This window comes from Tachyglossus aculeatus, chromosome 5 (assembly GCF_015852505.1).
Source record: "Tachyglossus aculeatus isolate mTacAcu1 chromosome 5, mTacAcu1.pri, whole genome shotgun sequence".
Taxonomy (NCBI): domain Eukaryota; kingdom Metazoa; phylum Chordata; class Mammalia; order Monotremata; family Tachyglossidae; genus Tachyglossus; species Tachyglossus aculeatus.
The window spans coordinates 47,763,318-47,779,605 of record NC_052070.1 but is presented as its reverse complement, the minus strand read 5'-3'; the positions used below and the strand labels follow the sequence as shown (position 1 = coordinate 47,779,605).

General features: G+C 49.6%; 1 protein-coding gene across 1 annotated transcript in view; it reads right to left on the bottom strand.

Annotated features, from left to right (window-relative positions):
* The window catches only part of SPSB1 (splA/ryanodine receptor domain and SOCS box containing 1), a 118,812-nt gene that overhangs the window by 9,878 nt on the left and 92,646 nt on the right, over positions 1-16,288 (bottom strand). Inside the window, exon 2 of the mRNA XM_038746500.1 lies at positions 9,078-9,919. Coding sequence (XP_038602428.1) covers positions 9,078-9,771 — 694 coding nt within the window. The 5' untranslated portion in view covers positions 9,772-9,919. The remainder of the gene's footprint in view (positions 1-9,077; positions 9,920-16,288) is intronic.

The following is a 16,288-nucleotide window of genomic DNA, read 5'->3' as shown; positions in this document are numbered from 1 at the left end:
ATCATTAACAAAATAAATAGAATAGTAAATTTGTACAAGTAAAATAGAGTAATAAATCTGTACAAATATACATACAAGTACTGTGGGGAGGGGAAGGAAGAGAGGAAAAAGGGGGCTCAGTCTGGGAAGGCCTCTTGAAGGAGGTGAGCTCTCAGTAGGGCTTTGAAAGGAGGAAGAGAGCTAGCTTGGCGGATGTGTGGAGAGAGGGCATTCCAGGCCAGGGGAAGGACGTGGGCCGGAGATCGATGGCAGGACAGGTGAGAACGAGGTACAGTGAGGAGGCTAGCGGCAGAGGAGCGGAGGGTGAGGACTGGGCTGTAGAAGGACAGAAGGGAGGTGAGGTAGGAGGGGGCGAGATGATGGAGAGCCTTGAAGCCGAGAGTGAGGAGTTTTTGCTTGATTCATAGGTTGACAGGCAGCCACTGGAGATTTTTGAGGAGGGGAGTAACATGCCCACAGCATTTCTGCACAAAGATGATCCAGGCAGCAGCGTGAAGTATGGATTGAAGTGGGGAGAGACAGGAGGATGGGAGATCAGAGAGGAGGCTGATGCAGTAATCTAGTCGGGACAGGATGAGAGATTGAACCAGCAAGGTAGCGGTTTGGATGGAGAGGAAAGGGCGGATCTTGGCGATGTTGTGGAGGTGAGACTGGCAGGTTTTGGTGATGGATTGGATGTGAGGGGTGAACGAGAGAGCGGAGTCGAGGACGACACCAAAGTTGCGGGCTTGTGAGACAGGAAGGATGGTAGTGCCATCTATAGTGACGGGAAAGTCAGGGAGAGGGCAGGATTTGGGAGGGAAGATGAGTTCAATCTTGGACATACTGAGTTTTAGATGGCGGGCAGACATCCAGATGGAGATGTCCTGAAGGTAGGAGGAGACACGAGCCTGAGGGAGGGAGAGAGAGCAGGGGCAGAGATGTAGATTTGGGTGTCATCAGCGTAGAGATGATAGTTGAAGCCATGGGAGCGAATGAGTTCAAAGGAGCAAGTGTAGATAGAGAACTGAAGAGGACCAAGAACTGACCCTTGAGGAACCCCTAAAGTAAGGGGATGGGAGGGGAGGAGGAGCCTGCAAAGGAGACTGAGAATGAACGGCCAGAGAGATAAGAGGACAACCAGGAGAGGACGGAGTCAGTGAAGCCAAGGTTGGATAGTGTGTTGAGGAGAAGGGGGTGGTCCACAGTGTCGAAAACAGCTGAGAGGTCGAGGAGGATTAGGATAGAGTAGGAGACGTTGGATTTGGCAAGAAAGAGGTCATTGGTGACCTTAGAGAGGGCAGTTTCAGTGGAGTGTAGGGGACGGAAGCCAGATTGGAGGGGGTCAAGGAGAGAGTTGGCGTTGAGGAATTTGAGGCAGTGCGTGTAGACGACTCGTTCTTGGAGTTTGGAAAGGAAGGGTAGGAGGGAGATAGGGCGATAACTAGAAGGGGAGGTGTGGTCAAGAGAGGGTTTCTTTAGGATGGGGGAGACATAGGCATGTTTGAAGGCAGAGGGGAAGGAACCAGTGGAGAGTGAGCGGTTGAAGATGGAAGTTAAGGAGGGGAGGAGGGAAGGGGCGAGAGATTTCATAAGATGAGAGGGAATGGGGTCTGAAGCACAGGTGGATGGAGTAGCACTTGAGAGGAGGAAGGAGATCTCATCAGAAGATACTGCTGGGAAGGATGGGAGAGTAGCAGAGAGGGTTGAGAGTGGGGATGACCCCACTGCTTGGCACTTAATACCACAATGAACTGGATCTGCACACTTTATTCATTGTGAGCAGGGAATATGTCTATTGTTATACTGTACTCTCCCAAGCGCTTAGTACAGTGCTCTGCACTCAGTAAGCACTCAATACAATTGACTGACTATTCCCACAAGTGCTTAGTAGAGTTCTCTGAACACAGCAAGCACTCAATAAGCACAATTGATTGATTAAGCAGGCAGAGTTAAATCCTTCATGGGTTCAGGAAAATAGCCTCATGAGAGGTCCAGCAACTCCCATCCGATTTGGTGCTTCAGCAGCTGCTGTTCCAGCCTGCTCTGGCCATGGGTTTCCAGCTTTTGCAAGATGCTCCAGGGCAGCAGTCACTGAAGAACCTGGACAGATGGGAGTGCAAAAGAAAGGAAGGAAAGGAGGGAAAGAAGGAGGGAGGGAGGGGAGGGAAGGGCAGCGCAGCCAGGGGAGGTCAAAGATCAAAGCTCATTGTGGGCAGGGAATGTGTGTTTTTAAATTGTACTTTCCCCAGCACTTAGTACAGTGCTCTCCACATAAGTGCTCAATAAAAACTATTGACTGACTAACCTAGTAGAGCACTACTCAAGTCCAACACCACCTCTTCCCACCCCAAGGTCCAGGAGCGGGCCTGGGCCTTGGCATGCATTTGAGGACTCTTGATTTCAGAGCGATTTTCAAATGGCTCACTGAATCAGCAGAGTGCCCCCCACCTAACAGGGAGCTCCTTTACAAGCAGCAGTAAAATTCATCCAAAGGGCGGGAGAGTTGGCCGCTCTGCCAGTGTTTACGCATCAACTTCTTTCCTTCCACGTTTCTAGGGAGGACAGGCACTGGCCTCTGCTGGATCAGCCCACCACACCCCCGGTCCCTCATTCACTACAGGCTTTCCCTGCACTGCCAGTGCTCAGCTGTGGAGGTCAGGGGGCCGAGCCACAAGTAGAGTCTATGCCCCAACCCTATCGCGTGTCCCCTAGAGACCAACCCAGCTTAGGAGCCCAGAGCATTAGGACATCAGAGCTTTGTTAGCCTGGAAATGAGCACCCAGCATGGCAGAAGCAATAGGAGCTCCTCTCCACCATGTTCTTCCTCTCCAAAGAAAGCACAACTGCGAAGTGGCTTGGCCTAGTGGATACAGCCTGGGCATCAAGAGGACCTGGGTTCTAAACCCAACTCCACCACCTGTCTGATGTGTGACCTTGGGAAGTCACTTCACTTGACCTCAATTATCTCAACTGTGAAATGGAGATTAAGACTGGGAGCCCCGTGTGTGACAAGGACCGTGTCCAAACCAATTTGCTTGTATCCACCCCAGCGCTTAGTATAGTGCCTGGCACACAGTAAGCACTTAAATGCCACCGTTATCATTATTAAGTGAACCTTGAACCATCTTGTTTAGAAAAAACATCAGCATCTCTGGTTCCAGCCAATCCGTCAGTAATGTTTACTGAATGCTTACTATGATAAGGCACTGTACTAAGCACTTGAGAGAGTACCATATAGAGCTAATAAGCACTATCCCTGCCCTCCAGCAGTTTCTAATCTAGCAGTGCCACAGCACTTATGTACATATCTATAATTTATTTATATTAATATCTGTCTCCCCTCTCTAGACTGTAAGCTTATTGTGGGCATAGAGTTTGTTTATTTTTATATTGTAGTCTTCCAAGCACTTAGTACAGTGCTCTGCACACAATAAACACTCCATAAATACAACAGACTGACTATGCTTGACAGTTGTTCCTTCCCCACTAGACTGTAAACTCCTTGAGGACAGAGATTCTGTCTACCATCAATACTGTAGTGTAGTTTCCTAAGTGCTTAGTAAGGGCACAGTAACTGCTCATTTAATTCCACTGACTTGATCGTTTGATTGTCCTTTCTGGTGGCTTCTCTGAACAGAGATCTTTCCCCCACCCCAGAGTAGAATCTGAATGAACTGGAGTTTGCCAGAGCTGTCAATGGAAGCCAGACTCTGGAGTAGGGGTCACTGTAGCCTTTACAAGGAGTTGCCACATCACTCTATAGATAGAAGGGGCAAAGGCAGATATTGGGTTACAGGGTTTTGGCAGATCCCTCACGTTGCTAAATCCAATCTGAGGAGAAACTGTGGGCAAGAGGCTGTGAAGTGAAAACAGCACTAAGACGAACCCCCTTATCGGGCTTCAGGTTTTAATAGAGGCCGGTGAAACCTGTCTGCTTAGTTGAGAAGTATGCAACAGGCAAGGTAATTAGGGACTGGGGATTCATAACCCTGGCTCTACCACTCTCTGGGTCTAGGATGCTGGGCCAAGCGTTGCCCCTTTTCCATCAGTGGAAACAGGGCTAGCAGGAGGGCTCGGCTTCTAATCAAATAAACACTGGTATGCATAATAATAATAATAATAGTAATAATGGTTTTTGTTAAGTGCTTACAATGTGCCAGGCACTGTACTAAATGCTGGGGTAGATACAAGATAATCTGGTTGGAAAGTCCCTGTCTCACATGGGGCTCCCAGTCTCAATTCCCATTTTGCAGATGAGGTAAATGAGACACAGAGAAGTGAAGTGACTTGCCCAAGGTCTCACAGCAGACAAGTGGCAGAGCTGGGGTTAGAACCCAGGTCCTTATGACTCCCACACTCGTACTCTATCCACTAGGCCACTATGCTTCTAGTGAGTGCTTACTGAGTGCTCAATGTGTGTGAGGCACTCTACTAAGCACCTGGAAGGGTACAATAAAACAAAATTGGTAGACAGTAAGCTCTTTTTTAAAAAAATGGCATTTGTTAAACACTTACTATATGTCAACCACTGTTCTAAGCACTGGGGTAAGTACGAGTTAATTAGGTCGGACACAGTCTATGTCCCACATGGGGCTCACAGTCTAAGTATGAGGGAGAACAGGTATTCCCATTTAAAAAAAAAGTTAAGGAAACTGAGCCATAGAGAAGTTAAGAGGCTTGCCCAGGTCACACAGCAAGCAATTGGCAAAGCCAAGATTATAACTCAGGTCCTTCTGATTCCCAGGCTCATGCTCTTTCCACTAAGTCATGCTGCTTCTCCTTGTGGACAGAGAACATATCTAATGGGTATACATCTATAATTCTATTTATTTCTACTGATGCCTGTTTACTTGTTTTGATGTCTGTCTCCCCCCTTCTAGACTGTAAGCCCGTTATGGGCAGGGATTGTCTCTATTGCTGAATTGTGCTTTCCAAGAGCTTAGTTCAGTGCTCTGCACACAGTAAGTGCTCAATAAATACGACTGAATGAATGAACTCTGATAAATTGTATTCCCCCAACTACTTGGTACAGTGCTCTGCACACAGCAAGCACTCAATAAATACAATTGCTTGACCGATTAGTAGACAAGTTCCTGCCCACAAGGAGCTTACAGTCTTGAGGAGGAGAAAGAAGGCCTTAAAATAAATGATAGATATGTACCTAAGTGCTGTGGGGCTGAGCGTGGGGTAAATATCAAGAGACTAAAGGAAACCGATCCAAGTGCACAGGTGATGCAGAAGTGAGGGGTTAGGGGAACTGAGGGCTTAGTGGGGGAAGGCCTTTAGCTGCTAGTATGGCAAATCAATCCCTGGGGAGGAAGCTACTGTAGCCTCAGCCTTTCAATCCCCCTCAACCTGCTGGGGAGCCAAGGGCAGAGGAGGGAAAAGGATGATGGGGAAGGTTGGCTCAGGGCAGCTGCAAGGCATCAGGCTCCTGCCTCCCAGCCCAAGGTGGCTGGATCCATGCATAACCTGCATTCAAGAAAGAGCCCCTAACAGAAAAGTGAAGGAGATGGTCAGGTTAATTAGTAGGAAATGAGGGAGAGGTCTCAGTTTACCCAGTTTTTGTAACCAGGGAAGCCTGCCCAGAAGACTGGTTAATGTTCGCGGATCTGGAGTCTCCCATCTTTTCTTTCCTGCTCAGTTAAGACTTAGACAAATGGGAGGAGGCACTTGAAACACTCCAGCTTTAAGCCACTGGGTCCAGCACCCCAGTCGGGCCCCCTTGTCATATGAAGCGGCCAGTTCCAAATTTTGCTGAGTCCAGAGCGGCGAGAGGTGGAGGCTCCACCGGATCCCAAGGGCAACCTTGGCTACCATCCAGATGGAGAAGGTAAGCGCAGCGACTCCCCGCCCCACAGACTTCAGCTTTGACAGACTGGCAGTCCATTTCCCAAACAAGTTTTGGATTTAAGCGGGTGGGGAGAGAAGGGCTGGGCATTCCCTTCTGATACATGGAGACGCCAGCACGCTGCTGAAGTAGGGCGATGACTCCATCTAGCAGAAATGAGGCTGAGCGTGAGCCCCAAGCCCCCCGAGACCTGGTTTCTGCCGAATTTTTAGGTTCTTATTTGCCTAACACACATGATTCAGTACAGCTTCTGCACCCCTCCCAGCAACTGTGTGTGTACTGGATCCTGCACTGGGCTAAATAGCGAAGTGGTGCAGAGGCAGAAAATCACTGTTGGGAATATCAGAACTGTTTCTGAAGTGGCTATTGAAGTGGCTCTTGAGGTCCAGCCTCCTTGGGATCCTGGATTGGTCAGCTTGGACAGGAAGAGGAAACACACAGGCGTGCCATTTGGCACTGCCCACAAGTCCCTCAGAAGTACCTAACTGCATCCCACCCTAGTCAAATGATCGGCCACAGTCAGATTTATTGTGCTCCCATTGCAGGCAGAGCATCAGAGTGGGCCCAACAAACTCATGCCTCACTGGTGTGTGAGTAAAATGCTCGGCGCGCAATAAGCTCTCAATAAATGCGATTGAATGAATGGTGGGGCTGACCCGAGATGGTTAAGCCTGAGCAGCCGGTGCCACAAAGCCCTCTGAGATTCACTTCCTAGAAATTCTGACGCGGCTTTGCCCGCCCCCGCCTATCCCCCGTCAGCTGGACAAGGAGGAGGGAGGATTGGTCCCTTCACATCTGGTGAGAGGCCCGAAGAGCTCATTCTCCAGGTTACCCAATCCAGGTTGGAGGTTCTTTCCCCCGGCAAATGCCGCTGGATTCACTACTGGGAGCATCTGCCCAGAAGAGTCCCATGACTCGGGGTATCTAGCAGGGCTGTTTCAGGTCAGGACCGAGCGGCCTTGGAAGGTTGGACTCTGCTGAGCAGCAGGCCCGGCGGTCAGACTATTTTCATTTTCCTGGCCAAACAGAAGGGGACTGGAGGGAAAGAAGAGGCTTTCCAAGTTAAAATATTCACCACTACTCATCTCCAACCAGGCTATTTCTCCCTTCCATTGCCCGCTGTGGGGAAGAAAAGGGGGGTGGATGATGGAAAAGAGCCATGTTTGCTTCTAGCTTCCAAATCTCTACCCCAAGTGGTGGGAAGTGCCATCTTTTGGGGTAAAGAAGTGCTCAAGCACCAGCCAGATTCCGCCCTGCCCCGAAGGTCAGCTTAGTAAAGGATCTGGATCTCCTGGGGGTGACATCAGCCGGGAGGGCAGAGGAAAGCACACTGCTCTGCTCTCCCCCATGCAAGGATGGGGGCTGACCTTTTAGACTGTGAGCCCACTGTTGGGTAGGGACTGTCTCTATATGTTGCCAATTTTTACTTCCCAAGCACTTAGTACAGTGCTCTGCACACAGTAAGCGCTCAATAAATACGATTGATGATGATGATGAAGTGGTGACTAGCCCAAACTGGATACGGCCAGAGCGTCCCAGCTTCTTCAGGGCCGTGCAGCTCTCTAGCGCTGAATAGGCAACGACAACAAAAAGCCACCCAGTCTTCTAATCTGCAAGTCCCACACACAAACACCTTCAAATTCTACATCCCCCACTGATTTTAAAGCGGAATCATTTGGGACTAGCTGTAATAATACAGCTGCTCTTTTTAGGTGAGAAGAAATCCATCAGGAAGGCCCCTGTTGAATCTGCACTTCACAGAGAAAGTCTGTCTCCACCCACCCCCTTCACCCTTTGGGCTCCCATCCCACCTCCTACCATCCTATACTCCTCTTGGGTAACTCACACCTTTGCAGGCAAGTGATGCTCAGAAAAGCCACTCAGCTCTCTGAGCCCAAGAGTCTTTAGCACTCACCTCTCCTGACTGGCCCCCCAGTACACGCCTGTGAAGACTTGGATTACCCAGGGAGAGCAGGGAAAGGGGCTTGGCCAAGGAGCTGCCTCTGTTACAAAATCACAAGATATGGGGAATCCCATGGAACATAGCAGGGTGGGAGAGCCAGTTCAAGGTCACCAATGAGAAGCAGCATGGCCTAGTGGAAAGAGCACGGGCCTTGGGGTCAGAGGACCTGGGTTCTAATCCTGGCTTTGCCACTTGTCTGCTGTGTCACCTGGGGCAAGTCATTTAACTTCTCTGTCCCTCAGTTACCTCATTTGTAAAAAATAGGGATTAAGGACTGTGAGTCCCATGTGGGACATGATGGACCTGATTAGCTTGTATCTACTCCAGCACTTAGAACAGTGACTGGCACATAGTAAGCACTTAAATGCCATTAAAAAATGGGCAAAAAAACCCCAAAAAACAAAAAAAGGGGGCACTTATCCTGCTAGAAGTTCCAACCTGGTTGTGACCCCCAGGCAGGTATGATGGTGCTGCCAGGATGCGAGGCAAGTGGAAGGTGAGGTTAAGAGGCAGCACGGCCCCTTGGAAAAAATATAGGCCTGGGAGTCAGAGTACCTGGGTTCTAAATCTGGCTCTGCTGCATGACCTTGGGCAAGTCACTTTGCTTCTCTGTGCCTCAGTTTCCTCAACTCTAAAATCGGGATTCAAAACCTGTTCTCCCTCCTGACCTGACTGCGAATCCCATTTGGGACAAAGAGTGTAACTTGATTATCACCTATCTACTGCAGTTCTTAGTACAGTGCATGGCATATTGTAAGCACTTAACAAATGCCACTATTACTATTATTATCAGCTGGTATTTTGGGTCTCCTAACCACACAAACCAAGAGCCCTGCAACCACAGAAGTGTCCGTTTCCAAGGCATCTGAAGGTCACCTCTGTATCACCTCTGCAGAGAAGCAGAATGGCCTAGTGGATATATCACAGGCCTGGGAGCCAGAAGGACCTGGATTCTAATCAGTCTCTGCTACTTGGCAAGTCACTTCACTTCTCTGGGCCTCAGTTCCCTTATCTGTAAAATGGGGATTAAGATTGTGAGCCCCCTGTGGACTCACAATGGACACAGGGACTGTGTCCAACCTGATTAACTAGTATCTGTCACAGTGCTTAGAACAGTTCTGGGACCATAGTAAGCACTTACTAAGTACCATTATTATTATTATTATTTTTATTATTATTATCTGTGCTCAGAAACTAAAGCACCTTGTGCTCTCCAGGAGGGATGACCAAACCAGACAGATGTGTGCACAGGGCCCATACTTGTAAAGAAGAAATACTTACGATCAAGTCCATTCAAGTAGCGCATCCGTATTTCACAGTGGCCCCAGACCGCACTCACAACCGGGTAGAGTTTTTTCCCCTTGAGTCCACGAAAGGCAACACCCATGTACTGGCCGTCTACGATGAAGCTCAGGGTCCCATCGTCCATGTCCAGAGCCACGAGGAAAGAGTCTGGCACGATGAAAGTCTCATCCGGCTCCAGAAAGGCGGGATAGGTCTTGCTGGGCTGGTTCTTCCCGTCGTGGTACAGCCGATTGCGCCCCAGGTCCCAGCCCCAGGATTCGTGGTTGTTGCCCACGAGGGTTGTGTACCCCACCGAGTGCAACGGCGCATCTGCGGTTGCTACCCCGACGACGGCATGAGTGCCCCGCTGCCTCATCGCCCACGTGATCTGCCACACGTGAAGCCCCCGGGTGTAGCCGACTTTGCCCCGGATGGCGTCCGTGCTCTGGGCCACCGGATGCCGGTGAAAAATAAGTTTGTCGTCCTCCTTGACGAAGACGTTCAGTGACCGGTCGTCGTTGTTCCATGAGTGGAGCAGCTGGATGTCGTAGGCCACCGGAGGCATGTCCAACAGCAGGTCCAGCCGAGTGGGCTTGCTGTAGTCCAGACCCTGGAGTTCGTGTTTCAGGGGCCGGTACGCTGGGTCCCTCATGTCCACAGTCTTTATTCCTCCTGTGACCTTCTGACCCATGTTCACCTTCAATTTCACCTCTGTATACACTCCCAGGGCAAACTCATCAATTGCTCGGCCTCTTTCCTGCTTTCCAGTTAAAAGCAGGCAGGATGCCTAAGGAAGGTTGCTAGGAGACCTCCTCAAGTTGTGTACCATTCAGTATTGCCTAATGGATGGAAAGGAAAACAAGGTGGGGGTGTGGGGAGAGGAGAGGAAGGGGGGGGAGAGAGAGAGAGAGAGAGAGAGAGAGAGAGAGAGAGAGAGAGAGAGAGAGAGAGAGAGAGAGAGAGAGAGAAAAGTTGGGGGAGGGAGGGAGAAGGAAAAAAAAGTTAAATATTAATGCAAGGCTCCTAGTAAGTTCAAGTAAAATCGTCACCACTGTTTCGTTTGCAAGGATTCCTACATCTTATCTGCTAGCAGGTACACCTGAGAATTGGAAGAGCAGTTAAAAGAGAGGATTCAGGCTACTGACTACTGCCTAACCTCAAATCTTAGTTTAAGACCATTTTTTCCTTAAGGTGCGCCATTACATTCAGGGGCATATAAATGTCTTAGTCCATTAGGTAAAATAATTTTTTTCTGAGGTGCTCTGTGCTGCTATCTGTCCATGCCATTTTTGGCTTATCCATCTGTTTTAGGGCTTATCTCAGTATTTCTCTGCCTCCTGCAGCTATATTTTGTAAATAACCAAGGCGGATTGCCTTGATTTTTCAAGGAGAGGAGTGTGTTTGTTGAGCCCTGGTTATACTGTAGAAGGCAGAGGCTACAGGCTCTGGTCTGTACAAAGTCGCGGACACAAATGCTTAGGAAATAGTATGTTTTGCCAGAAGAATGCATGCGTTTTCTACAAGAGAATGCCAAGTCAGGATAGATCCCACTAGCCAACATCTCTCTTGGTCAAGGGTGATGGGGTAAGTGTGTCCCCCAAAGGGCACCAATGTCATGACTGCCCCCTCCAGTTTTAGGGGCCCCAATCTTCTGTTTCCCAGAGACTGCAGTCAGCAGAGACGTTTCTGAAAATAGGCAGCCCTCTTGATTAGCTGGAAGACAACCCCAGCGCAAGTGTAACTCTACTCTCACTGCTCCAAGTCAAAGCTTTAGGCCTTTAGGGGCCTCCCTGTTTGGGAAGAAAGGTCAAAGCGGAACCGTTCCATGGGCAGTTGTCCTCCTGAGACCAGCTGCCTTCCCGGGAAAGACATAGCTGTGCTCAATGGGGCTGAAATAAATCACTCAATCCAGAATCTGTTAACAGAGCAGACTGTGACTGCCTCTGAAATCCTAGAAGGCAAGACAGCTTACAAACTAAGGGAGAGTAGATGGGAAGGAAGATGACAATACACCCAGATGTAGGAGCAAGACAACAATGGAAGAGCATGCCACAGAGCACACTACTGCAGGAAGGCACTTCGAGGAGTCAAGGGCCCTTTTGCCAAGCTAACTCCTCTCTTCACCTGGGGAGAATTTTCAAGCATTTCCCCAGGGATTCCTCTTGGTCTGCCCCAGGTCACATTGCTACCTGCCCCTCAGGCCTGTTGGGGGTGAAGGCTTCCTCAAGATGGAACTCGATTGGGTCAATCAATCGCATTCACTGAACACTGTATTAAGAGCTTGAGAGAGTACATTATAACAGAGTACACATGTTCCCTGTCCACAAGAAGTGTAGAGTCTACAGTGGGTTACAGACATGAAAATAAATTACAGGTATGTATAGAAGTGCTGTCAGCAACTTTCTCCGGGGTCCCGGGACTCCAAAAAGCTCTTTCCCCAAACGTAGAATGCAGCCAATGCACCCGGGAAAGATTTATTTATTCATTCAATTGTATTTATTGAATGCTTACTGTATACACAGCACTGTGCTAAGCGCCTGGGAGAGTACAGTATAACAATAAACGACATTCCCTGCCCACAATGAGCAAGAGAAAAGAGCCCCTGTAGAGAGAGGTGAAGCAGATACAGACAGTAAACTCGTTATGGGCAGGAAGCATGTCTGCTAATTCTGCTGTATTGTACACTCTCAAGTGCTCACTACATTTCTCTGCACATAGTAAACGCTCAGTAAATCTCATTCATTGATCAACTGATATAGGCAGCAGAGCAATCCAGCCAGGACTACAGAGGCCTCAAAACAACTTCCCTTTCCATCTTGAAGCACAACCTCTGACCCCCGCCCTTTAGTTTCTCCATCCACTGCTGCCGGCAAGGCCCCAAGGTGCCGAGGCTTGCCACTGTAGCACCAGTGATGTTCCTGGGGCAGGATGGGCAAGCTACCCACCTCCGGCCCAACACGAGGGAAATCCAGGAACGCTGGCTCTCTCTCCCGCTTCTCAGTCCCACACACGGAGCTAAGTCTGTCAGTCAGCCAGCAAGCTTATTCATTCATTCAATCATATTTACTGAGCACTTACTGTGTGCAGAGCACTGTACTAAGCAATTGGGAAGTACAAATAGGCAACTTATAGACATATACTCGGCCGGAGCAGAACGGCACCGCCTCAGGACCCCCCCCAGCCAACTCGGGAACAGCGTGGGCCGGGGTGGGAGTGGCAGCCAGCCTCATCTGCCATGGCCTGGATTCAACGAGATGAAGCTCTCGGGGTGGAAAGGTCCGAGCAAGCGTCCCCAGAGCGGACCCACTCCCCCTTCGAAGATCTGCTCGTCTCTGTGGCCCTACTGCCCCTTTGCATCGTTCTCTCCTCATCCTACTCGCTAGCACTCCTGGGGCTCCCCCACTGCAGCTCACCTACCAAGGTGTAGTGTGCTCACCCCAGGGGCGGCCTGAAGCACCCTGCTGCTTGGCTGGAAAAACCTTTCTGCCATGCTGGCTCAGGTGCTCCCCCGACTCAACCCACTCCCCTGGAACCCCTCTGAACAAAGGTTCCCTAAGACATCCCAGATGACCAGGGTAAGAAGAAATAAGGAAGCAGTATACTATCACCTGCATTGCTGGGTGTCAGAAGGACCTGTGTTATAATGCCAACTCCGTCACTTATCTGCTGTGTAATTCTGGGAAAGTCACTTCACTTCTCTGTGCCTCAGTTATCTCGTCCATAAAATACGGATTAAGACTGTAAGCCCCACGTGTGAGACATGGACTGTGTCCAACTACCCCAGCATGTAGCATAGTGTCTGGCACATGGTAAGCACTTAAATACCACTCAAAAGAAAAATTAAAAAAAAAAGACCCGCAGGCTGCCCAGCCCTACCTCAATGTTCCTATATCTCTGAGTCACCCGGCAGCTAAGCTGGTCCCGAGTCGGTGACATCCAGACCGAAGAGACTTGAAAACCCACCTGCCTCTCTGCCTTACACCACTTCTTGAGTTCCCTGCGTCGGTCCGCGCCCCAAGGAGAGCCTCGAGGGAGGGAGTCCAAGGGAGAATTCCCCATGCTGGGAAAGCCTTGCTGGAGCCTTCCAAGAACAGCACAGTCTCCGCGCCAGTCCAAAGCTGGAAACTTCTTCCCCAAGTGTGGGCCCGATGAAGCTGGGGAGGCCAGAGGGAGGAGTGGTACTGGATGGCTGGAGTTTTCAGTGTTTGCTCAGGCTGGTCGGGAGGCGGGGCAGAAGAAAACTCCCCAACCACCTTTCTGCCTCAGTCTCCACCCCACCCTGGCAGCCTGGCACTGACCTCACCGCATAAGCAACCCTCTGTGCCGGCTGTGTTGGGGTGGGGGCCGCGACTCAGAGAGGTGGGGGGGACGGGGGCGGGGACCTAACTTTCTAAGAAAGATGAAAAAGAAAGTTATTTTAACATTTCCTGGAGTGAGGCAATCTCCACGAGCACTCACCAGATTGAGTCACAGGCATCCCCAAGACCAGGATCTCATCTGGCCTGGGGGAACAAAAAAACCCAAAAACAAAACCCCAAAACCAAGAAAACTCCCACATACCCCTCCTACTGTGGGGAAACCAGGCACAACAATACTCCCAAATTCTCCACTCGGCTCCTTTGGTTTAAAGCACAACGGTGGAATGGAGGTGCTAGACCACGAACGAACAGGGAATCAGTCAGTGATTTTTTGATGGAACCCTTACTCTGTGCAGGACAATATACCGAACGCTCGTTCACAACGAGTTTACAGTCTCACCCCTAACTTGGACTGTTAGCAGGTTATCAGCCTTGTTGGAAGAGTTCACAGTAGGTCAGAACTACTGACTGAGCCCCCTCCTTCCTTTCCCCCTCCTCCCCGCCTTACCTCCTTCCCCTCCCCAAAGCACCTGTATATATGTTTGTACAGATTTATTACTCTATTTTACTTGTACATATTTATTCTATTTATTTTATTTGGTTTACATGTTTTGTTTTATTGTCTGTCTCCGCCTTCTAGACTGTGAGCCTGCTGTTGGGTAGGGACCGTCTCTATATGTTGCCAACTTGGACTTCCCAAGCGCTTAGTAGTGAATAGAGCACAGGCCTGGAAGTCAAAAGGCCATAGGTCCTAATCCCAGCTCCGCCACTCGTCTACTGTGTGATCTTGGGCAAGTCACTTCACTTTTCTGTGCCACAGTTACCTTACCGGTAAAATGGGGATTGAGATTTTACAATCTATATCTCCGAGTCACTCAGCAGCTAAGTTTGTCCCGAGTCGGCAACATCCAGACCGGACAGACTTGAAAACCCACCTGCCTCCCTGCCTTACACCACTAGTATAAGGTGCTGAGAGTCAGGAGACCCAATTTATAAGGTCAACTCAGCCCTACACCTGCTGGGTAATCCTGGACAAGTTGCTAAGCCTCTCTGTGCCTCCATTTCCTCATCTATTAAGTGGGGATAAGATGCCTGCTCTCCCTCCCTCTGAGACTGTGAGCCTTGTGTAGGATAGGTACTATACTGACCATCTTGATCCACCCCAGCCAGTGTTTAGTAGAGAAGCCTTTAATAAATGTAATAGCAACATTATTATTAATAGCAATAATAATTTCACTAGGCCACAGTTCATTTTAAAAGCTCTCATACCATCTCACCTCCTTCAGAAAGCCTTCCTTGAGTAATCCACAGCAACCTAATTGCAACAGCCCAAGACCTCTTATAAAACTTATGACCATGTATATTTATTTGTAGCCATATTTTGTCACAAAATTGCCCCTGCTGCATAATTCTCTCTCCCCAGTCCAATTTTTGAGGAGGAAGTGAAAGATTTTTCTAAGCAGTGACAATGACATACACCAGGGTGGGAAAAGGAGTAGGTTCAAAACATTGTGGATACAACCTCTCAGAGTCAGCCAACTCCCCTAGAAGAAGAGGAGAAAGGGGCAGGAGTGTTGCTGAAGACACAGTTTCAAGTGTCCTCTTACCATTCTCTTCCTTCCCCCCTACTTTCCACCTCCTCCCTCCTTCCCCTTATTGCTAGACTTAATTCTCAATGTAATTACCATCCCTGGCATTTGAGGGTTGCAAAAATAAGGTGAAAAAGTGGAGGCAATTATGTGAGTAAATTAGCTATTTGAATATTCAAATAGCAACTTCATCCTGATCAGAGTTACATCATTTTGTTATACCCTTGTTCTTCCCCCAACTCCCACACTTTGTCCCCCACCCTCCCCTTCCCCAGTAGATTATAAATTCCTGGAGGGCAGGGAACTTGTGTGTACTCTCTGCCTCCAGCTCAAAAAAAAAATTTATGGCATTTGTTAAGCATTTGCTATGTGCCAGGCACTGTACTAAGCACCGGGGTGGATACAAGCAAATCGGGCTGAGCACAGTCCCTGTCCCACATAGGGCTCGCAGTCTCAATCCCTATTTTACAGATGAGGGAACTGAGGCCCAGAAGAAAAGGGACTTGCCCAAGGTCACACAGCAGACAAATGCCAGAGCCAGCATTAGAACTTACACCCTGATTTCCAGGCCCATACTCTATCCACTAAGTCATGCTGCTTCCAGGGCATGCTGCTTCACACTTAGCAGGTACTCAATAGATCCCACCAACTGATTGCTCACAAGCCAGCCAGAGAAAAGAGGGCTGGGAATTTACAACCCACCATTCCCTCCTGTGCTGGGAGGCTCTGGGTAAGAAGCTGTGCCCAGCATCTGCCAACAGCACCATGAAGTCTATCCAGCTGAAAAACTTCTAGGCCCACCCAGGGCCCACTGTTCCCTGGGCCGCTTCACCAGTGACTCACTGTCCACTGAGCTGATCACCGTGACAACCTCAGTGCCATCTCTGACTCAGTCACCTTCCGGCTCCCACCTCACATCCCGGCTGTAACTAAAGCCAGTCATTTCCGTCCCTGCAGGCTCTCCTGGTCCATGCTCTCCCTCTGCTGCGCCCCACTCAGAACAATGTTGCAGACACCAGTCTTCCCCCATCGCTGCTTTCTGCAGGACGTGCTTTCTGAGGCGTCGAGTTTCTGTAAGGGCTCCCCTTCTCTCTGCTTTTGCCGTCTCCCCTCTTGTGCACCTCTCTGTCACTTTGCACTCCTTCAATCTCCTGAATGTTCTTTACTGCCTCCTCTTGCTTCCTTACTGAATCTCTTCTTGGAACCAGAGTCCTGGCTAGGCTTGGGCCACCGTTCGGCTTTGAAGTGCCCCTTCTCCCAG